The sequence below is a fragment of the Sebastes umbrosus genome, chromosome 13, assembly GCF_015220745.1.
Source record: "Sebastes umbrosus isolate fSebUmb1 chromosome 13, fSebUmb1.pri, whole genome shotgun sequence".
Taxonomy (NCBI): Eukaryota; Metazoa; Chordata; class Actinopteri; order Perciformes; family Sebastidae; genus Sebastes; species Sebastes umbrosus.
Window position 1 is genome coordinate 23,516,705 of NC_051281.1, and position 23,157 is coordinate 23,539,861.

At 42.0% G+C, this 23,157-nt stretch overlaps 1 protein-coding gene across 6 annotated transcripts in view; it reads left to right on the forward strand.

Annotated features, from left to right (window-relative positions):
* itprid2 (ITPR interacting domain containing 2) overlaps positions 1 to 23,157 on the forward strand; it is a 43,549-nt gene that overhangs the window by 16,853 nt on the left and 3,539 nt on the right. For 3 of the 6 annotated variants that reach the window (XM_037789919.1, XM_037789924.1, XM_037789925.1), the window contains 14 exons: positions 147 to 200; positions 6,555 to 6,594; positions 6,710 to 6,805; positions 9,771 to 9,918; positions 10,594 to 10,654; positions 15,692 to 15,799; positions 16,536 to 16,884; positions 17,100 to 17,325; positions 18,502 to 18,553; positions 19,025 to 19,107; positions 19,761 to 21,668; positions 22,485 to 22,544; positions 22,720 to 22,844; positions 22,941 to 23,055. In XM_037789919.1, coding sequence (XP_037645847.1) covers positions 147 to 200; positions 6,555 to 6,594; positions 6,710 to 6,805; positions 9,771 to 9,918; positions 10,594 to 10,654; positions 15,692 to 15,799; positions 16,536 to 16,884; positions 17,100 to 17,325; positions 18,502 to 18,553; positions 19,025 to 19,107; positions 19,761 to 21,668; positions 22,485 to 22,544; positions 22,720 to 22,844; positions 22,941 to 23,055 — 3,425 coding nt within the window. The remainder of the gene's footprint in view (positions 1 to 146; positions 201 to 6,554; positions 6,595 to 6,709; positions 6,806 to 9,770; positions 9,919 to 10,593; positions 10,655 to 15,691; positions 15,800 to 16,535; positions 16,885 to 17,099; positions 17,326 to 18,501; positions 18,554 to 19,024; positions 19,108 to 19,760; positions 21,669 to 22,484; positions 22,545 to 22,719; positions 22,845 to 22,940; positions 23,056 to 23,157) is intronic. The other 3 variants (XM_037789922.1, XM_037789921.1, XM_037789923.1) reach the window with 3 other exon arrangements.

Below are 23,157 nucleotides of genomic sequence, written 5' to 3' on the forward strand. Positions count from 1 at the left end.
CAACTTGTTTTTAAAGTTACAGTTTGGTTTTGGTTAACGTTAGCAGCAGTTATCTGTCAGAATTGTTAGTGAAATTGCTTTAACCCCATGGATATGTTACTGAAGGGATTTCACAACTTTACAACTTTGTGTGTGTGTGAGAACAGGAGTGCTGAAGAACGGCTGCAGCTTTGAAGATGACCTTTCACTGGGAGCTGAAGGTCAGTACAGAGAAAAACTCACAATACAAACAAGATTACAGATCTGCTGCTCATTGTTAACAGTTTCCCCCCATGTTCTGCTAATTCTGTATTTTAACTGACGCCGCCAGCTTAAGTAACGCGTTGACATTTCGGTAAATTCTCTTGTTCTCCATCTTACTCAGAGTCAGAAATAAATTAATATAATACTACATGGTGTTAGGATACAGATTCATCACTAAACAGTTTGTTGTTGCTGCAACGTTTTTGTTACTCTCCCCGCAAAGCTCGACCCAGAAAGCCTCATTTGAGAAATTTAGGGGAAGCTCTAAAATATCGCAATTTCTGGTGCCACAGTTTTATTCTGTATAAATTTATATCTTCCTGTATATGTGTTTCAAACATGTGGTTTTTCAGTCCTATATTTGGAGGGTGTTGACACAGTTTGATGCATATCTTATAAGAGTTGCGTAGTGTGGAAGTAGCAAGTGTGAGGTCGAGAGAGAGAGAGTGATGGTGGATGCGCTCAGAGCAGACAGCTGTTGGCGATCAGAGCAGAGAAGAAATGAACAGTTATGCTGTCTTGTGTTAGTAAATGCATAATGTAGGTTTTAGTTTGTCTGCAGCTCATCAAAGTGAGCATCAACTTCGGCCTGGAAGGAAAAACAAAGCCCCCCCTGAGCTTCCCGACCACAGTCTGGAAGCTGAAGCTCTGTTTTCAGTAAGACCAACATTCGAAGCTGTGGGCATGTTCGTAGTTGTCATGGGATGTAACCTATGTCTGGTCTGTTAAACAAAGTAACATGAATTACACAATAACACTTTAGATGAGTAATCCAGAACAACAAATTGTTGAAAATAGCATGATTATATTGTTGACTTTATTAAATTAAGCTTGATCACATGTGTCAATGAAGATGTCTGACAAACACAACAGTGTCAGTAGAATCAACAAAACACTGGGTGATAGCTAAGTCTTTTACGATACACCGTTCCATCTTCATCCCTCAGTCATGTTTCTTCACGAAGGGTAAAGACAACAATCACAGAGGTGTGGAAACACACTGCACGCATGACTGACTCCTCTGAGTGTGTGCGTGTGTTTTCAACATTCATCTGAACTGCTGTGAATACATCAGTAATGGCTCTGATTGTAAGAGGGTGTATGGGTTATTGAGTTAACAATAGACTGTAATGACTTTATGTTGACGCACTGAACACTGACACGTGGGAATGCTGTGTGTGTGTGCGAAGGGTCAGCTGGAGGAATCTGGGATTGAATAGATGCTAATGAGTTGATTTTTAGAGGCCACAGGTTGTATAGATTTGATCAGAGACACCTTTTTCAGAAAAAAGCAGCCTCTGACACAGTTTAGTTACAATATATAGTTACAGTTAACTTCATTTAATTTCATACACAAAACATACACAAAACAAACAAACAACAACAACAAAAAATACCACAACAGCTGCTCTTTTGCTGTCAAATTCAACTCTAGTGCTGAAATTCTAATAATTTAAGCATTAACAATCAATTAACAAGTAATTAATATTGTCCAACTGGATTCCCCAAACCTGGTTGAATTGTTTAGTTAATGTCTTGCTAACATTGAAACACCAAGTTTGTTTAGTCCTGCACAACTTCAACATGTTTCTCTCGTGCTGGCAAAGTGCAATCACTGTTAGACAGTTTTGTCTTCTGCACATCTTGCTTTCTTCATAATAAAAGCCAACAGTCATCTGGCTGACGTTCAGTATCTAGGACAGACGGTTTTGTCCCGCTTTTTGAATTTGTTTACTTTTCAACACGTGAGTAACTAAAGGCTTAAATAACTACAACAGTTTAATCACCTTTTTGTTGGCTGACAAGCAAGGAATCTCAGGCCCTGTTCAGACCTGGCATTAACATGCGTCCTGGGTGATCCTATCACAAGTAGACAGCTCTAAGTACAGGTGTGAACGCTCTCAAGACGCATTGAGGACGCATTGAGATCAGATCTCTCGGATCACATTCGAAGGTGGTCTTGGCCTCATATGGCCACATTCTTTTAGCTGTGTTTACGCAAATGTGTCCTGGGCCACATTGAAGGACCGCCTACTCAACTGACATCCCGCTTGGATCTGCGGGGTCTCACTGCGCCCCTAATGTGAATAGACAGGCAGACGCAAGCGCTTGTCTGTCAGTGTTTTTGTTCCAGTGCTCTGCATAGAGCTGACACCCGCCTGCTTGCTCTCATCCTCGGTTCTGAAACTCTGTACCGTTGCCGCCTTTGCCAGGCAACGATGTCGGCGGCACAGAGGTCCCTGGAAACCGCCGGTAGACAATAACCTTATATTTATATGTTAATAAAATATACCCGAATTCACGAATATGTAGGATATTACTACGGCTGTATTAGCCATGTGTTTACTATGTGTTTATTTGCATACAGAGCGTGGAAGTGAGATCCGATCACAAGTGGTCACTCAAGACGCATGTGGAGACGCAATCTAATGCCAGTTGTGAACAGACATACTTAGACCTGTCCACTTGTGATCGGATCACCCAAGACGCATGTTAATGCCAGGTCTGAAAGTGGCCTCTGCCTGTATGTGGGTATGTCCTTCGCATATCTCGAGAACCATTCATCTGATCTATTTCACACTTGGTGGGTGTATTGCTGGGGACCCAAGGACGTGCAGTGTCGAAGTTGGTGCAATTTGGACGCGCGACACGTTTAATATTAATAAACTTTTTATAAACAAGCAAACAGCGCTCTGTGCAGCAGCGGGGGGCGAGGCTAACAACTGTAGCCTACTGTACATCAGCAGCTACTTACTCCAAATACTGAAGGTCCTGATTCACAACTATGAAGTTGATCAGATTAAAATGTTATGAGATGAATCAAAGTTTAACTGGGAGATTCTTGAATTGACGTGAGGTGATCAGTTGATCAACAGTCACCAGTCTGTTGGTTACCTTGGTGTTACGGAGTGGCTTTTCACTCACAAACACTCTTTGGCTGACTACAGACACCAGCTGCAGAGAGACCATTAACCAGAGAACAGACAAACTCTTCATTTTAGCCGTTACTGAGATAATGCTAATTAGCTACAGCTCATCCGATCTGCCGCCAGTGTTGTCTGTCATTTTAACCAGCGACAGCCACAGTCGGCAAAAATGAGAAAGTTTCCATCGTTCTTTGTTGATATAAAGTGTGAAGAGAGATGAATAGTTTGATAAGAGATTTGTTAACGTCTGAGCTTAACGAATCAAAATATTTTGCCAACTGGGAACTGGATTAATACTTTAATGCATCAAATCTTTTATTTCATATCAAACTAACTATTTGGAGTGTTGGGTTTCGCGTCATGTTTTATCTTCACACACCACTACCTTTGACCACTCACTACCTTTCTCCATTCGAGGTAACTGGCTTTGTGTTTATGTGGATGTTACATTAGGAGGATAAGATAATGGTAGCATTTTTACATTTGGGTGAAGTATTTGTTGAAAACCTCTTTAGTTGAGTGATTCTGGCTACTTCTTGTCATCAGCCTAAATCTCTCTTCATGTTAGCATGTCCTGACAGTAAGTGCTTTAATCATGTTGAGAATGACATTCGTCAGAAGTAGCTTTAGTGGTGCAGAAGACTTTGGAGATGTCATGTATGAACAGATCTTAATGGTCTGTAATGATGTCAAACATTATCAGGACAGGATGGGAGGGGATTAAAGTGTCACTGTGTGAATAGTATGGAAGTGAATTAGTTCATTAAAGGATTCAGGGTGAATAGGATGGAGGTGAGCCGGTGAATTAGAGGAGGAAGACGAGTTGTTGTCACGTTTGGCTCCTTTAAGTCAGAAGAAAACACTGTGGATTCAAAGGAAGAAGAAGAAATTCAGATGAAATTAAGTGGAAAAAAGAGAGACACTCAAAGCCAACGGCAGGACGACAGGTCCGAACAAGTCCTTTAGAAATGAAAAAAAAGCAGTCACACCTGCAGCTGGTAATGACTTTCAGTTCTCTGATAGAAGGAAAGTGAATCTGCTTCAGCGTTATTTATAAAGCCAGAACTGCAGCAGATTTAACCTTTTAAAGTTCATAGTAATTTTTGAAACAATGGGTCCTTGATTTCAGACCATTGTGGATAAAAACAGCTTCTCATTTTTTAACCGACGACTGTCGATTATGCTCACTGAAATAAAAACTATTAAAGCCAACTAGCTAATGAAGCTAACGTTCGCTCTGTGAGTTGGTTGATAACACAGTCTCTGATGATTCCAGCTGAGTCGATATTTTTTTTGGGGCATTTCAGCTTTATTTGATAGTGAGAGAGACAGACAGGAAAGGCAGTAGAGAGGGAGGGGATGAGATGCCGCAAAGGGCCCTGGGCTGGACTCAGATCTGGGCCGCTGCGGTAAGGACTCAGCCTTGATGGCATGTGCTCTACCCTGTGAACTACCAGGGCACCCCTGCTGACTCATTTTAAAACAAGAATCTTGTAACACTGTCTTAAATATGCACAACACTAACTTTTAAAAGTGGTTGCCAAGCTGGCAACCAGGCATCCGCTTTTTGTTGCCAAAACTGAAAATATGGTAAATTTTAGTCACCTTATATTTTGAGTAATTATGATTGTGGGTCCCTCAAGTGACACCAACATCAGCTCGTCCATCATCTCTACTTTCAGAGATGACCTCCAATCTGTCTTGATCTTGCTTAGACAGCTGATTCCCCTCTCACATAGCTTTAGAGACTGGGCCGACGTTTTTGCAGTTTGCTGTCACTATTTTTTATATGTTAAAAAGTGGTTGCCACTGATCGCAACCCAAGGCCGAGCATTGGTTGCCAATTTCTCAAAATAGTTGCCAATGGTAATCTGGCAACCCTTACTGTCGAGCCCTGATTATGCTAAAAGACTGAAGCTAAAGCGGCATGTCCCAGGCAAAAAGTAAGCATCCTCGGTTGATGATATATGTAGAAGATATGTAAATAAAGAAACAACATTGTTTTTGTATTGGAGTGTAGAACTAGTCAGTTCTATGTTTCACTTTTAACGTTACAAGAGAAAGACTTTGAGGATGAGTACTAACCAATGTGTTTGGCAAAGGTAACGCTATCTCTGGTAATGTTAGCTGTGGTTGCTCGAGTATGAAACTCCCAAAATCCTATAAAGAGCAAGGCTGAGACACTAACGTTAGCTATACTCTGATAGCATTCAGAATTGGCTTCCACACAGTGGGGAAATACTACACAGTAGATGTGCTAGTTGGGAACGGAGCTTTTCTTAAAACATAATCTGCAACCCCACAAACTAATGTAGTAAGTTAGTGACGGAATTGGTTAACATTGTTGGTAGTAAGCTGGTTAGCCAGACACGCTAACGATGTAGCTTATTTTAGAGCAGATAAACACAGTTTAAAACATTACTTACACTTTTTATCTTGTGTAGCCTGTCTCTCTTACTACAGCAACATGGACACCACTTCAACATGTGGAGAAATCTACAGCTTGACAGACCTAGCGTGCCTGGTTACGGTTGCTAAGCTATGATTGAACAACCCCTGTCTGGGGGAGGGGTTTAGCGAACAGTCGATTAAATCCAGTTGGCAATTCAGGGTCTGAAAAGTGAAGCCAATGCGGAAGTGCCTTAAACTTGCATTCTTTCTAATAGCTAGTAGGGGGCGACGACTCTGGTTGCAAAACGAAGTCTGATTGTCTAGAAGTCTATGAGAAAATGAGCCTACTAAACATTGTAAACATGAGTTTATGGTCTCAATCGCTAGTTTCAAGTCTTCTCCAATACAGCATGATGTTCATTTAGTAAATTATGGTTCTATTTAGAGTAAAATAGACGATAAAGGTCTGGGAGTTGTCCGCGTTTTCGTCTTACAACCTTAACCCTTTCACAGTGTGTTTTCAGTTGATGCAAGTTAATTATAGCCTTTTTGGTCGCCTAGAAATGCCCTATTCAGCATTTTGTTGTACTTAGCTCCACCCTCGTGTCACTTCTGGTTGCAAAAACCAAAGAGGGCGGCGGCCAAAAACCAAGATGGCGAAGGCCAACTCGAGGCTTCAAAACGGCAGTGCACAAACCAATGAGTGATGTCACGGTGACTACGTGCACTTCTTATACAGTCTATGATGAAATCTGATCAGTTCTTGGAAGGACAAAAGAAGCAATTTGAAGAAGTTAGCTTGAGCTCGGGGGGGATATTGGTTACTGCATTTTTCATTTCAGTTATATTGACTAAATGATTGATCAATCAATCAGAATAGAATATTGACAGATTAATTAATAATAAAAAATAATCATTAGCTGCAGACTGATATGCTTTATGTTGTTTTTATTGATACATGAGTCATTTTGATTTCCTTGTTTTTCTCTGCAGCCAACCATCTTCAGACGAGTAACAGTAAAACTGAATCCTGGTGAGTTCACTTTTATTCTTTTCTCTACATTCAGTAAATAAAGTTGATAACAGCTGGTTGATAACTCTGTGTACAGTATGTGTGTTAATGCTTCTGTGTGTATGTTAATGTGTAGTTTCGATCTTGTGGCGCAACAGAAGAGGAGTCAGTATAAAGAGAGAACAAGAAGTATGAACTCCACAGGATCAGGGAACGGCAGCACTGTGTCCAGGTCAGTTCACCTCGTCAGTCTTCAGTCAGACTCATGGAGGTTTCTGCAGGAAGTAACACAGTGATCTCAGGTAGAGAGCGGCAGAGAACACAGATGGCTGTTATTAAACTTCAAACCAATTAGCACTACAGAGAGCTTGTTTGTGGTCAACCAAAAAACAACCAGAGGTGTTGTTTTGGAGGCACAGGCATGTAGAGCAGTGGTTCATAACCAAGGGGTCCCAAGATGAAATCTAATTGGGCACAACATGATTAAAGAGAGTAAAAATAGTATTCAGTTGCCAGAAATTACGATATTTTTTTAGTTTTTTTCTTCTAGTCTAATATAGCGGATTCTTTCCGCCTCTTCAGGGCCCTAAAAATCCTTCAAATGAAACAATCTGAGCAGGAAAAAAAACATTCTTCCTTCAAAGTTATAATCTGTAAAATACTCATGAAATCAAACAAAATATTATTTTTATTTGGCTTTTTTCAGCAATATCCACTTAGTGTATTTACATTCATTAACTACCTATCTATATAGTAGTTTTATTGTTAGTGGTGGAGTCTGCCATCCCAACGGGGTATTCACGATGCAGCATGTAATTCAGCGTTACTGTTTGTAATTTTAGCTCATTGATATCAGCCTCACTGTTTACTGTTCGCTCTCCTACAGCCGTATCAGAGCCGTATTAAGTTACTGTTCATGCGAACCCCAACAATTCCTACTGCTGCTGGTTCACGTTAAAATAATTCAACTGGCAAAACACATGGTGGCTTATATTGTGAAGCACTCACAGGAAACAAAATGTATTTGTATTTAAAAAATATTTGTTTATGTTATGCATTCTTGAAATAATTACGTCTGCCAATATGTCATTGTTAATATAAATATACAAATACCAACGTTGGTATGAGCCTCAAATGTCCGGTATTGATCGGGCTATGGTCATCGGTAGACATTGCTTAATTTTAAGAGGTGAAAAGCAGAAAAGCATTGGGAACCAGTCATGTATAGACTATATCAGCTGCATATAAAGAAATAAATATATAAAGATGTTAACACTGTTGATGAGCGATTGTGGTTAGTTTCTGGCCAAAAGGTTTTGTTTTCTCTCTGTAGATAACTGAAGCTTCTCACTTATGTTTCCTAAAACAAGAGTAAAGATGTGAACCCGACTTTTCTCAGAGCTCCTCTCACTGATATTTGACTGGTTTGAATAATAATAACAGCTCACAGTGTCAGAAATTTGGGGTTAAACTTTTCCAGATGTGAAGCAGGTGTTGTAAATACACTAATGAAATAAGTATGTTAATGTCTGAGGTGCTTCAGAAGATTTGTGTTTGGAGGATTTACTGTTGAACTAAGTGTCTGTGGTGGAAAGTCTCATGGACGGCTGGTTTCTTGGTGGTGGTGTGTGAGCAGTGATGAGGTCAAAGTAGGGGGCTGGTGGTGCCAGATATCGGGCAGTGCTCCAGCAGTTGGAGGTGAATGGTGGATTGTGTTTCTAATGGTTCATAGTGGGCTATGGGAGGTGCATCGTGGGTAATCCACCCTCATTTTTATGTTGTTGGTCGTGGTCTGTGTTCGTTGTGACATAGTCTTGCAGCAGTTTGAAGATTTTTCAGGTTTCTGAGCGTGTCAGGAAGAAAACCAAAATCAATTCACGGAGATCAGTGATGTATAGAAACACCGCAGAGCTTCAAGGAGCCTCTTAAACTGCATTGCAAACATATATTTGAACCTGTGCTGTCAAACAGCTCAATTTATTCACTGACGCAATAGCAGTTCATAGCAGTTATGCGATACAGGATAATAATAATAATGAAAACAAGTCTTCCGTTATTTTGTCAGGGCTGAATGCAAACCCAGGTTTACTACATCATACAGTCCTCCAGGAATCTGTGAATTAACTCACATTCAAACAATCTCTGCAATTTTGTTTTAAATACCCATATTTTTCCTGCAAAAAAATTGCCAATCTCAAAGAATGATTGCCAATTTTACCATCCACCACATAAAAATAATCCAATGCAAATCTACGGAAGCGTATTGCTGCCACGCCAGGAAAAGAAAAACGGATCAGTATCAGGTTATAACGTGACAAGTTTATTGTTATAACAAGATATTTTCCTGTTAATGCATACAAACTTATCATGTTATAACAAGAGTTTCTTCTTATAACAATATACTATTTATCTTGTTATAGATATAATATTATATATGTATATAACAATATAAATTATCACGTTAATGTGATAACTTCCTATATTGTTATAACGTGAAACTCCTGTTTGAATGAGGAAATGATGCTCGGAGAACGGATAAATTGATTAAATGGCTTACTTACACGATTTGATTACTTCATGCTTGGGTTGAGACATGGCGAGATTCTGCTGTTATTGAGTACGGTGGATGATATTGTGATAACGAGTATATAAGTACCTCTGGAGGTAGTGTCATTTCTCATTGATCAGCTGGAGGGGCACGGAAGGCTCCAGTGTTTCCCATTAATTACGCACAAGTGATCACGTTATAACATGAAATGTTAAGTATATTGTTATAGCAAGAAAGGTTTCTTGTTATAACATGATATGTTTGTATGTCGTAATAAGGTGAAAATATATTGTTCTAACATGAAAAACATTTTGTTATAACAAACTTTTCACATTATAACGTGACACTGATCCGTTTTTCTTCAGGTTTCTTCTGGTCTTTAGTTCACTAACTAGATTACTAGCTATCTCAGTAACAGACTAACCCACTAACAAAAGGGTGTGTGTGAGAAGTACTAACTGGCTGTCTGTGTTTTCGTAGTGTTTCAGAGGTGTTGGAGCAGTCAGAGAAGCACCCAGAAGAGACCCTCCTTACCCTGCGGTTAGCCTGACTAAACTAACCAGCAGACTAACTCACTAGCTAACTAACTGACTGACCGACAGACTGACTTACTGACTGAGTGACTGACTGCCTGTGTGTGTGTCCACAGTGTGTCAGAGCTGCTGGATCTGTACGAAGAGGACCCAGAGGAAGTCCTCTTAAATCTTGGTTTTGGTCGAGAAGAACCTGACCTGAACTCGAAGGTTCCCTCCAGGTTCTTCAACAACTCCTCCATAGCGCGAGGCATCGACATCAAGGTACTGACGACAGCAGCGTGTTAACACTGGAAACAAACTCTAAACGACAACATATGTGGCGTGTTTTCAAAGCCTATTGAACTCAAATACCAGCATATTCCAGCAGAATGAGCAGATGGAGAATGGCTCCTAACCCTGATCACCCAGAATACATCAGTCTTATGCGCTAACATGCTCCTGCACTACTGCAAAGTCCTATCCATCCATCCATTATCTGTAACCGCTTGTCCTATTCAGGGTCGCGGGGGGGGCTGGAGCCGATCCCAGCTGACATTGGACGAAGGCGGGGTACGCCGTGGACAGGTCGCCAGCCTATCACATAGGGACAGGACACATAGAGAAGACAACCATTCACGCTTGCATTTCACAGCTACGGGCAATTTAGAGTCAACAATTAACCTAGATTGTTTAGATATTTCAGTCTGGACCAAAGTGGTGGACTGCTGCTAGAATGGTTAAAAAGCACCAAATTCCCTTCAATAATCTGTTTGTTTAGTTTTGCCGAGCTGTTGGGAAACGCACCTCATTTGTGGTCATAAGTGTTTCATTTTACCTGTGCAGAGCTGTGGACACACCAGATTATTACTTTTTTTTTTAGAGTCTGCTGCCTGTCTTGCACCATTAATCACTGATACTCTTTTATAATGACAATAGCTTCCTGTGTTTAACCTGCAGGTCTACCTGGGAGCTCAGCTGCAGCGCATGGAAGTGGAGAACCCCAACTACGCTCTGACTAGTATGTACCTCCATACCGTCTCCAGTACTCCTGCGTGTGTTCTAGTGTTTATGACTGCACTTGCATCTCACTACTGCAGACGGAGGGTTAACCGTGTTAGTGATGAGAAGGTTCATGTCCTGAAACTGTAGACGGAGGAAGTGAAGCTCAAAGACTCTGTGTGTGTGTGAGTGTGTCCTGTTCCCAGTGTTATTATGGTGTTTTGTTGGGTCCTTCAGCTCTTTTAGCTGTTCTGCCAACTGCCTGGACAACACGGCCAGCAGGGACAAAGATCTGTTTGTCCCAGACACACACACACACACACACACAGACCTGCTCTGCTAACATCCTGGCCTCTTTTTGTTTTCAAACTCATGTTTGCATGAAGGTACTGGCTCCCTAATTGAACACACACACACACACACACACACACACACACACACACACACAGCTGATTCTCTTCTTCTTGACAGTTTAACTGTCTTGGTGCTGTAAAAAAAAAAGGCTTAACCAAAGACCTCTGTGAGTGAGAAGATGAATCACCACATAGCTGAAAGTACTTCAGGTCTGTAAAGTTTGATTTTACACTTGGATGGCTGTTTTGGCCAGTTTGAAACTCATCACTGGTCCCAGTTTGTTTGATGAGACAGTTAATGGGTGTCATTTAGCCGAGCGGTCTAAATATTTACACTTCAACGTGGAATAATTGGGCTTTGACTAGTTTGTGTGTTTGATCTTTCTTGTGTGGGTTTTTTTTTCGGTTCAGTGCAGCGTTTTTATATTTTTGCCTCTATGGAACCAGTTTTCCAAGTCTTACTGACCTTACTGTGGGCCGCATATTTTTTCATTTGTTCCATCTCTGGTTTTGTCTCCTCACTTCCTGTTGCTACTAATTTTTGAGGAGGTCATGTGACCCGACACCACATCCACCACATCACAGACACTTTGAACAGCCACTCAGACAGCTGTTATGATATCCTATTGTTACACACACATAAAACACAAATACCAACACATTCTGACATTACTATTATAAAGGTAACATGACCAGCTCATCCCAGAGCTGTGTGGGAGAACTGATGTAATATGGTCGATTTGTCAGACCTTGATGTTGGATTTCTAAAACAAACAACGATACATATTGTTTCCATTTGCTTATCTCGGGATCACAGCCGAAATCTCTTGTTATCTGCAGATAACAACTGAATGAGTCACACGCTGTTTGGTTGCACGCACACTGAATGAATGAACTGAGTCAGGAGGAGAGACGAGGGCCAACATTTAGTCGGACAGGCAGGAAACCAGCTTATTATGACAATAAACTAGTGAACCAGAACACATTAAAAGTCCCGCTGAGAGAAAGTGGAAGAGCTGAAGTAGTGCTTGTTCACTGTCGGAATGCTTTTCACTGTACCTCTGAATCACTAACGTACATCACTTAAACACACTGTGAAAAATTGTCCAGCTTTGTTACCCCTCAGGATTAGTAGACACAAGTGCATGATCCTTCTCACGGACACTGATGAATGGGCTGAAAGCAGCACATACAGTAAGGGTGCTTTCACACACCTGTTTGGTTCGGATACAACAAACTCTGCTGTGTTTGCCCGTTTGGTTCAGTTTGTTTGGGCTTGTGAGAAAGCTGTCGGTCGAACTCTTGGACGATCTAAACAACCGGGCCGATACCGCCTGAAACAGAGGGAACTCTGGTGTGGTTTGCTAGTGGTGTGAAAGCAAAGATGACCAATCACAGGACCATTTTATGGCGTTTATCACATAAAAATGGTTGAGTTGCAGTCTCGACTGATGCTCATAATTTGTGAGCTTTTTGTGAAACCAGAGAATATTAATAAACACATATAGAAGAAACATTAAAGTTTTGTGTGACTTTCTGTCAGTCACCAAAATTAGATTTTCCCCCATAAAACTTCTGCAAATAGAATAATTTAAAAGATCTTGGACAGTGGATTGTCAGGTCAGCTTAAGGCATCGCGGATTGCTCCCTGATTGAGCTTGATGTAGTAAATGTTTGGGTTTAAAACTAACTGTGAACTAACTTTGCGAAAAGCTGCAGTTTAAGTGAACTGCTCCTTTAACAGTCTCTGGACTGTCTGTGGTTCCTGGAAGCTTTTTGTCTTTTCCAGAACATTCTCATACTGTTCCATCGGTTCCCCGGATCCAAGACACGTGTGTGTTGTTGTTTTGTTATGTAAGCTCTGTTCTCACCATCAGAAAGAATCTCTTGGGATGAGGAGTGAAAAAAGAGGGAGTACGTGTCGTTTTCTCTTATTCCTCACTTCCTGTTTTATGATCCTCAGAATGAGCGTTAATGTGGAGTCAGCAGTCAGCAGGAAACAGACTTATGCAGCATTACTATCATCACACACGGCTGCTATAATAAGAGGTTCATGTTCTGTAGTCACGTCCAGATGTGACTGAAAAAACTGGACTGTATGACTGACTGGTTTGTAGCTCAAACACAATCATTTGTTTACTGTGTGTTTTAACTAGAAAGTTTTCTCAGTTATTTGTAATTTCTTTCAGAATATTTGCAGCTTGTTTAACTGATTTCTATCGGCCACTTTGGGGCAGCAGAACAAGCTGAAAACTTCACAGTGGCATATTATCGATTTATAAAGTTGTTCTGGCATTTGGCATCTGGCACAACATTTCAACAAACAGACACTGAGAAACATCATCCCATTGAAGTTGTCTAAGTTCAATATTCACTCTCATTTTAGCTCCGGTTTGGTCTCCACCCAATCCTGAGAAAAATATCTGGCTTTTTTTGCTGCTAAATGTTCCACTTTCTTCATCAGCTAGTTGCTAACTTTGTCTCTGCTATTTGGTGCTGGGCAAATAGTGTTCAGCGGTATTTTTAGCCTACATTTGTTTACATTTTGGTAAAATGGCACCATTAAAAGTTTCCCGAATTAGCTATTACCAGTTTCTGTCTGCAATGTACCCATGGATGTACAGACAACTATCAGTGGATTATTTTGATTCTAAAGAAAACTTTAAAATGTGAAGATTGTCAGGCAAGTTTCGGAGTTATGAGGAGCGTCTTTTTTTCTATGATTTCTAAGTGGAGTTATGGACATTTATTTATAGACATTTATAGACATTATAATGAAATGTCAAAGTGTAAGTCACACCGAATCAAAAAATGGGTGCATCATGTCTGTGTGTTCAGATCTGAAAGAGTTATGACTCTTGAGAAGGAGTGGGATGTTTGACTCAGTGGCAGTTTGGTTGTGAAGTACCTTAATTGTCTCCATGAGCTGTGTGTCACAGGCCATGATGTTGATAAGTGGCCAAATCCGCGAGCCGAACTACAATAACTAACTTCCTGTTGTTTTCAGTACACTAACATGCACCTTTACCTTTTACTTCCACGCCTCCCCTTCAGCTCTCCCGCCACAGTTTGAAAACCTCTGGTCTAGATTATTTTTTGCTTATTAGCTAGTTTGTTTTCAGTGAGCTTGTTTTAGAGATGGTTTCAGGTGCGTTGTGTGTAGCTTAGTTGTATGTAGCTGTGCTATTTGGGGGCAAAAGACCTTTTTAAATATCTTTCTAATGTCAGCTCAGATCAGTTTTCAATACAACTGTACTTTAGTGTGAAGATGTGCTGATGTTGGCCATCCTGGCAGCCTAGTGGTTAATGGATACTATGTAATTGCATTACTTCTGGCTGAGGATCTTCTTTGCGTGTTATCCTCCTCTCTCCCCATGTTTCCTCTTTGTCTATCTAAACTACCAAAAGAGTTGCCTTTTAAAAAATGTAGCAATTTTAGTTTATGTATACGACTTTTCATTCTTGATGGCATCCGCCAGTGTTTACAAAAGTTCACTGTAGTACTACAGCAAGTATAAACTCACTGGAACAGTAATTACAGTAGTTTTCTTCCATCCAGCAAAGACAATTCAGTCCTTCATCTAAGATTAAATAAGTAATCATAAGTAATCAATCAATAACTAATATGAATGATGTGATGTAACTGAATGCAAGGAATTTAAGGTCAGGATGTGATCAAAGGTAACAGCGAGCAGGCCTGAGCTATGCATTTCAGGTGATGACATCAGAGCGAGCTATGTGGCGTTAACAGAGCCACAGACAAAAGACAGAAGTCTGTGTTTTATAACAGACTGACAAGTATTTAGACAGTGAGGGATGGAGTGATGGAGTGATGGAGAGGAGGAGAGATGAGTACGGAAGGAAGGAAAGTATGCAAGTCATCATCCTGTTAGAGACAAGACTGACAGCTCGACTTACACAACCACAGAAGAAGAAGGAGGAGTGAGGAATGGCTCTGACGTCTGTGTCCAGTCCCAACATGAAGCCTTTTGCTAATCAGTCTTTTACTGTAGATAGTTATTGAATCCAAAATTCTATTTTCGTAAAACAAGTGTAAGAATCAGCCAATGGGATTTAATCTATTTCCACTATTAATATTTTTATCAGAATAAAGTGCCATTTTCTTCATTCTAGTGAGATGCTCTACCTTACTCTTACAAATTAAATGGCGGACATTAATTATAGAGCTCTATACAGTAAATAGGGAGTGATTTCAGACACGTCTGTCTTGTTTGAAGTTGCTGACACCATCTCTCACTGAGACAAACTGCAAACTGGAACCTCATTTGTGGAGTTTATTCTGGTTTGACGTCTTCATGAGGCTGAAGATGAGACTGAATGACCTCATAAGATGGATGTGTTTTTTTTGGGTGGGAGTGCTTTAAAAGCAAGCTCATAGACACCAGGAAACATCCAACCAGCAGAGATATTTGAACTGGCTCAGAGGAGGAAGAGCGCTGCTGGATGTTCACTTTTAACTAAAGTGCATCCTGATTTACTTACTACCAGTTCTTACACTTCAAGCAGCAGGTTAAGAACAGATGTTTTCAAAATCTTAGAGAATCCAAACCTTTTTTTAAAAGAATCTTTGGTTTTCAGTAGTGTTTCTGTTTATATTTCCTAGTTTGCACATGGTCTTTTCTGTCCTTGTTTTGGCTCTGTAAAGCACGATGTAACTGTTGTTTTGTTTCTTTCTCTCTCAGGTCGTTTCCGTCAGATCGAGGTCTTGACCACAGTAGCGAATGAGTTCTTCCAGCTCTACAGTCAAGTTTCTGGTCACCCTGTCCAACGCATCAGCTCCAGGGACCAAGGTACTAACCATGGCAACCACACTAAGACTGCTTTTTCTGTAATCTTGACTTTAAGAAGAGCAGAGAGCCATGGGCAAAGTATCACACTGAGTTTTGACTGTTAAATAGCAAACACAACTGAGGATATATGATACATATAGGCTGCATTTGGTAAATGTTAATGAGTTACAACTGACAAAAAATGGGATTTTGCTGTAATCAAGAGTTGAAGAAGAGATGGATAATCAATAATTCATTTTGTTTGCTTTTTTTAGATTTATTTATAGTCTTTGTCCTGATATTAAAGGTCTATGTGAATTTGAATCACTTTTAGTCAACTTCATCCCTCTTACTTTAGTTATATTTCAGTTTTGTCGTTGTCAAAGAAGATCAGGCACACTGTAACCTTATTAGATGATGAAGACACGTTATGGTTGATGAAGTTTGTGCCTTTTAGTTTTTTCATTTTTATTTTTATTTAACTGATTGGAAAAAAATCAGTCTCCTCTCAGAAATTTCTTTTAAGTTTTTATTGTCAAATTCTATTTTAGTCATCTCTTTCTTTTTGTCGACTATATTCTGTAGGAAATTAGTGAAAGTTTTTGTTCCATAAAGTCTATTTCGTTTCAATAATGTCACGTCTTCACTGAACCAAATGTTAGTTGACAAATATATTTTGTCACAGTTTATGTTAACAAAACAAGCACCACATTTGAATGACAGTAATTCTGAACTGTTGATCTTGTATCTCTCTCAGAAGGAGGAGAAGGAGGGGGAGATGAGTCGGTTCCACCTTTGAGGAGGACCGGCTCGGCTCGGAACGTCGCCAAACTCCTCAAGAAAACCCTCAGCAAACACAACCTGCTTGCGGCGGCCCCCGAGTCGGCTGAAACGAAGACACCTAACCAACACACACAGCCGAACGGACACGCCACCTCTGATCACACACACACAAACGGTCACGCGCACGCCGGTCCAGAACAGGGCGGCAGCAGTACCGACCTGGACCACCAGGCGGAGATGGTCAACCAGAAACACTTGCGCAAGAAAGACAGCTGTTACCTGGCAACGGTTACGGAGGAAACCATCGGGGATGGAGACGACAGGTACTGCTGGACTGACCGGTAGCTATTGTTAGCTAGGTACTATTTAAACCAGTTTGCAGTGGTGGAGAAAGTACTCCGATCCTTTAAGTAAAAGTACCAGTACAACAGTGTAAAAATACTCCATTATAGGTTAAAGTCCTTCATTTAAAATCCTAAATTAAAGTACAGAATTATTATCAGCAAAATGTAAAAACACTCGTTTCGCCTCCCATCAGCCCTGAACAGAGCAGAACCGGACCAGCAGCCAATGAAGAGCATCCTCCAGAGTCAACTGATTCCCTGTCAACCAATGAGACGACAGAGGAAGGAACCCAGGTGGTCAAAGAGGAGCAGGAGGAGAAGAACATGACCTCCACCCCAGAGAAAGCTCCTCCTACCCTGGCCCCGCTCCAGCTGGCCCAGCTTCGCATGGAAAACACAGACTCTTTCGACATGGAGGAGGTACAGTGTTCTCCTGGATTCTCTTGGGTTCTTCATAATTGTATTTGGTAATGTCAGGACTCCTCCAACACAGGGTTCTCCAATACAAAGGAGGTGTAATGTTTTCCAACATTAGAACATAGGCTCATCTCATACACCGCCCATAGCTATACCTACGAAAAGTAATGCACTGTAATTTGTGTATATCCCAAAAAAATCAATTTGTATGTAATCCATGTATGTATTGGGTATGTATTTTAACCCAAACCACGATCTTTTCCTAAACCTAACTAAGTAGTTTTGTTGCCTAAACCTAACCAAGTTGTTTCCTGTGAAGACAGAAGTTTATTTTGAAAAGACTGTATGCCTGTAACGAGTGGAAATTGACACGTACGTCACATGTTTTTGGACATTCGTAGGAAAACACATGAAAAATTAGGAATAACTTTTCGTAGGATATCATGCAAACCGATGTATGAGGATACGTTGTACGTTATCACTGATATACTGATGTATAGTCATTTCTGATCATTCAAATCACCCTACACGTTGAGGAGTTTGTGATGTTCTCCTGGGTTGGCGACACCATCTCACCACTCCACATTAACAAAATGATCCTTGTGTGTGTTGCATATGTACATATGACTGCGCCCCCTGTAAAACACTAGTTATTCAGCACCAACTCTAGCAGCCAAATTCAGGCAAATACAGCCAAAAATCCTCTTCTGGGTGCATCCATACATATTTTGACTCAGAATTCACACCAGCTGCTGAAGCAAAGTGTACTGAACAAAAATAGTTTTACAGTAGACTCCATGTGGAATATACAGGAAGAGGTTTTATTTATTGATTCATTGAGTTAATTTCCCCACGTGACTATATTGAAACCAGAAAGCTCAGAGTGAAAGTGATGAACTTGGTTGATCATTATGGGTATAGTTAAGTAGTTCACAATATATAGACAGCAGGAGACTTGTGTGATTTGAACAGCTTCCTGTGGAGCTTACACTTCACTTAACATGCCAGAGAAACAAAAAAGAAAGGCCTGGAATTAGTAGCATTGGAAGACGGACTAGTCACAAATGTCAAGGAAACAGACCAAAAACCAGTGTGGATTGACCTTAGCAGCGATTTCTACCTTGAGCGGAGCCTGATGCAAGGTCTTTTAAGGTCTTAAAAGTCAGTGTGTTGTTTGTCTTTCAGATTAACGAAGATGAGGCTCTGCCACCCAGAACTTCCAGAGCCACCGGTGAGTTCACCTTAACCTCTGTTTAAGACTTCTGACCTTAATGTTTGACTTACCTTCAAAATGCCCTTGGGAGTTTTCTTGTAAACAAACAAAAATGATGTCGACATTCAGCGTTACTCAACAAAATGCATCGCGTGTGTATCTTTGAGGTCTAACAAATGTGTTGAATGCATTTCCTTCCTTGCAAATTAACATTTCGAAACCTACATCTATGTTAACTTGCCAGTCGCCTTCTTCTCATCTGTCTTTGTTGGCACATTGCTGCATTCCTATCCAGTGTATCTATGAGAGTTTATATGCGCAGCCTGTTTCTGTATGCAATAAACATGTTTCCTGTGGCTCAGTTCACTGAGGACACACTGTCCTGTCTCTTTATGCTTTACGTTCACTATAAATGATTCAGCTCTGCCTCCAGCTGGTCAGATGGGGTACTGCGGGAAGAATCATAATGTGTCTGTGTGTCTCTCTCAGATCTGTTGAGGACAGTCAGTCAGCAGTCAGACAGCAGTGGCTTTGCTGAGGAGCCCTCCGCCGACTCCAACAGCTACCTCAAGGTCTGTATCTCGCCTGTATCTCAGTTTCAATCACCAACTTTGACCTTTAAGTTATTTGAAGTGACTCATTTAATTCCAGCCAGAGCCGTATCTCACCAGGGGGGGAAACATCCCTGCTAATGACTCACATATGGATGAAAATTATTTCATGATGTCTAATGAAACCTTGTAGCTAAAACAGTCTGGAACATTTATCTCTGCTGCAGATTCTCATACGTCTGCAGCCCGCAATAAATCCACTCCAATGGAGTACAAGACACTGCATGTTGTGCTTATAAACTTGATTTTTCATTTGAAGACACAAGGAAATGAAAAGGATATTGCATTGTTTTCATTGTGACACAGAAAATGACTCAACAAAATGCGACTTCAATGCAGCTGCTACAACTTAATTTATCTCTCCCTGCAGAAGTCTCAGAATCTTATTTTACTAAATAATCACTAATAAACAGTGGTGGAAAGTAACTAGGTACATTCACTTGAATACTGTATTTAAATAAGGTACTTGTTCATTAATGGAGTATTTCAATTCTATGCTACTTTCTTACTCCACTACATTTCAGAGGGAAATGGAGTATTGTTACACGGTCGTGTCTAGAAGGTAAACCTCAAGTAACCTCTCTGGTAATTCATTCTTAATTAATCGTAATCAGGTGCAGGAGAGCAGTGACAGCTGTGACAGCGAGACCACTGTGACATCACACCCTTCGCTAGATGTGGCAACGCCCCTCGCAATGGACCAACCAGTGTTCACGCTGCCAGACGGCCGAGAGGAAGAGGCGGGTCCTGGTGTTGCTCCTGAGGCTGATGGGAGAAGTAGTTCTAGGGGAGAAGATCAGCAAGATGGGAGTTCAGAGCAGGTTCCACAGTACAGCGCCCACCACCTTCCAAGGAACAGACCAATGGGAACGCAGCAGGATGAGACCCGGGAGGAGGAGGAGGAGGAGGAGCAAGTTGAGAGTGGGGACCGGACTGATCCTGATCCTGATCCTGATCCTGATCCTGAACCTGAACCAGAACCAGAACCAGAACAGGAGATTGCCCAAAGTATGTCTGCTGCAGAACAAGAGCCACAACCAGAATTAGAACACACCCAGAATCAGTCTGCTTCAGAGCAAGAACCACAACACAGTCAGAACCAGACCGAGACCGCCACAGACACAGAACAACCCACAGAGGGAGTGGGTGCTGAGAACGAGGCCCAAGAAGAGCATGCATTCTTGGATGATTCCGGGGCACTTTGTCCTCCTCCTGCTCCACCGTCTCCAGTTCTCAGCGCTTTGATCCGAGCCAAACAGAAACGGCTGACTCGGGTTTGGCAGCGGATCGACCCCGAGTCTGACGATTCGCCCCAAGTCACAGGGAGAGGGCGAGGAAGACGTGGTATCCCTCTGCAGAGGTCCTCCTCCCTGCCCTCCACATTCCTCTCGCCCTCCAGGGTTGTGTCCTCTGTCAGGATCCAGTTTGGGCGAGGACAGGCGTCCTGCACGCAGCCCAGGTACTCCTTCAAATACACCCAGGAGGGTGAAGGGGACAAGGAAGAAGAAGAGAAGGAGGAAAGACAAACCAACTGTCTGTCTACCCTGATCATAAACCCCGCCTCCTCGTCTGACTCTATCAACCAACAACCAAGGCTTTCCACAGAAGCTTCCATCCCACCTAAGCACATCCCACGCCACCTACTGCGGTCAAACTGTTTCCAGCAGAGCTACAGCCCTCCTCCTGATTGGTCACCGGGAGGACATGTCCGGTCCTGGAGCACCCAGAGTGTTCCCGATCTCTCCTCCAATCAGCAGCAGCCGGGCCAGTTCCAACAGAACATGAGTGCCAACCAAAACCAGCAAAGTTGGAATCCAGGGCAGATGATGTTTCGTTATCCGAATCCTAATCCTACAGCTCAGTACGTATACCCAAGCCCCAATCCTAGTCCCAGCCTTAACCCGAGCCCATACCCCTTCACTCTGAACCCTCCTCCGCAGTACCCTTCCCTTCACCATCCATACGGCAGTCTTCCTAACCTTCTTCATCAGCACAACTTGAGCCACCATTCTAGTCAAACAAGTTTATACCAACCTACAACTCCCATAATCCCCCAGCACAGCAGCCTCTCCAATTTGCATCAGCCCTCAACGTCCGCGGCTCCTCACCACGTCAATCTGGACAACCTGCCTCCGGGGACTCCAGCAATGCACCACCAGGGCTACAATCCACTATACGGTCATCAGTCACCTTACCATGCTGCTTCTTATGGCTCACAGTTTGCCTCACCCTACCTTGGTTACCATGGGTACAATATGAACCCACACCTGGCGTTCCCCCACCCCGTCACCCAGTACCCGCCGTTTGCCCAGGAACACAGCCTCCACCCAGGGTTCGCTCCTCCTACTCCAGGCTTCTTCCCAGGCCTGGCCTCAACCCACGGCCCGGGCTACAGCCTCCAGCCAGGGCTCGCTCCTCACGCTGCTCCAAGTCCAGGACCCAGCCAGGGCCCATCCGTCACTGAGATGCAGCTGAGGAGAGTTCTGCATGACATCAGAGGAACGGTTCAGAGTCTGAGCCAGGTTAGTCCTTTTCAGTCCCAGTCCCTTAATCTCTTGTCACTTTAGTTGTAGTCTACTCTGGTTGTAGTCACTTTAAATGAAAACTGTTACTACATCTTTAGTTTCTTTGGTTCAATTGGACAATTAATGGATAAACAATAATTTTGGCCAGATTATTTACCACTGTATTTGGAGGTCAAATTGACAGCACATCCATAATGTTGTTAATAATCTCTCATTGGGACCAGTAACTTCCTGTACTCTCCACTGGTTGCCTGAAACAGGCCCGGACAAAAAAAATAGTTCGGCACGGATCCCCCGTTGTTTTTACAGTTTGGGTTTTGTACACGTTAGATAAAGGAGATACAACATTTTAGTTAGTGAGTTTTACAGGTGCTGGTAGGTGTTTTTTGCTGCCTTTGGATAGAGCCAGGCTTCAGGCAGTAGCTTCACATTTAGCGTACGACCATGAGAGGGGTATCAATCGTCTCATCTAACTTTTGGCAAGAAAGCAGATAAGCAAAATATCAAACTTTTTCTTTAAGATTGCACCATTAGGCCCATTTTCATCCTGAGATCTCAGCAATTAACTTGGTGAGTACAAAGTTATCAAAACTGATGGAACTGATCGGCAGTGGTACAAAAGTAAAATGCGTCTCGGTATCAATGCAGGCAGAAAATTGTGCGACATTTGTGCAGCTGTTCCCTGCTGCTCCTGACCCCTGAAATCCCTCTCCAACACCAGGGGTAATGACATCACTTCCTGTAGTTTAGTTTTGACTAGGTTAGCTCTAACTTATCACTTCCTGTCCTGACATCAATGTCCTCTCCATCCAGAACCGAGCCAACACTCCGGACGCGTTCAGTGAGCACAGAGCAGCTCCGCCCGGCCACCAGGTACTGTCATCACTCCTTCAATTTGTTGTGGGTTAGTTTAAAATCTATTCAAATCTCATACTGTTAGTTTGCGGTGTGATGTATTGAGACCTTTTCCATCTAGGAAGCAACAGAGGACTGTCGTTGTTGTCATTATCAATTAAGTGTGTTTCACTCTCTCTCTCTCTCTCTTCAGTCTTTTGCAGAGTTTCAGCAGAAGAAGCAGAGTTTGAACTTGTTCCGCAGTCAGATGATGGACCTGGAGCAGTCCATCATCCGACAGCAGGCTCTGGTCTACAAACACCTGAGCCCTGCCGACAGGTGACTCATAACGGCAAATCAGATACATGTTTCACAGTAACATGGACTGGGATAGTATGTGGTACTAAACAAACCTGGTGTGTGTGTGTGTTGCAGGATGGAAGTGGAGCAACTTCAGTCTCTGAGGTCAGCGGTCCGAGAGGAACTGCAGGAGCTGGAACAACAGCTGGAAGACAGACTGATGGATCTGACCCATCACACACAACACAGGGTATATACACACAACACAGAGTATACGGTATACACACAATGCTGCATTTGGTTTTCAAAACCCCTTTGATACAAATTATGTGATTTCGGACCAAACCAATGA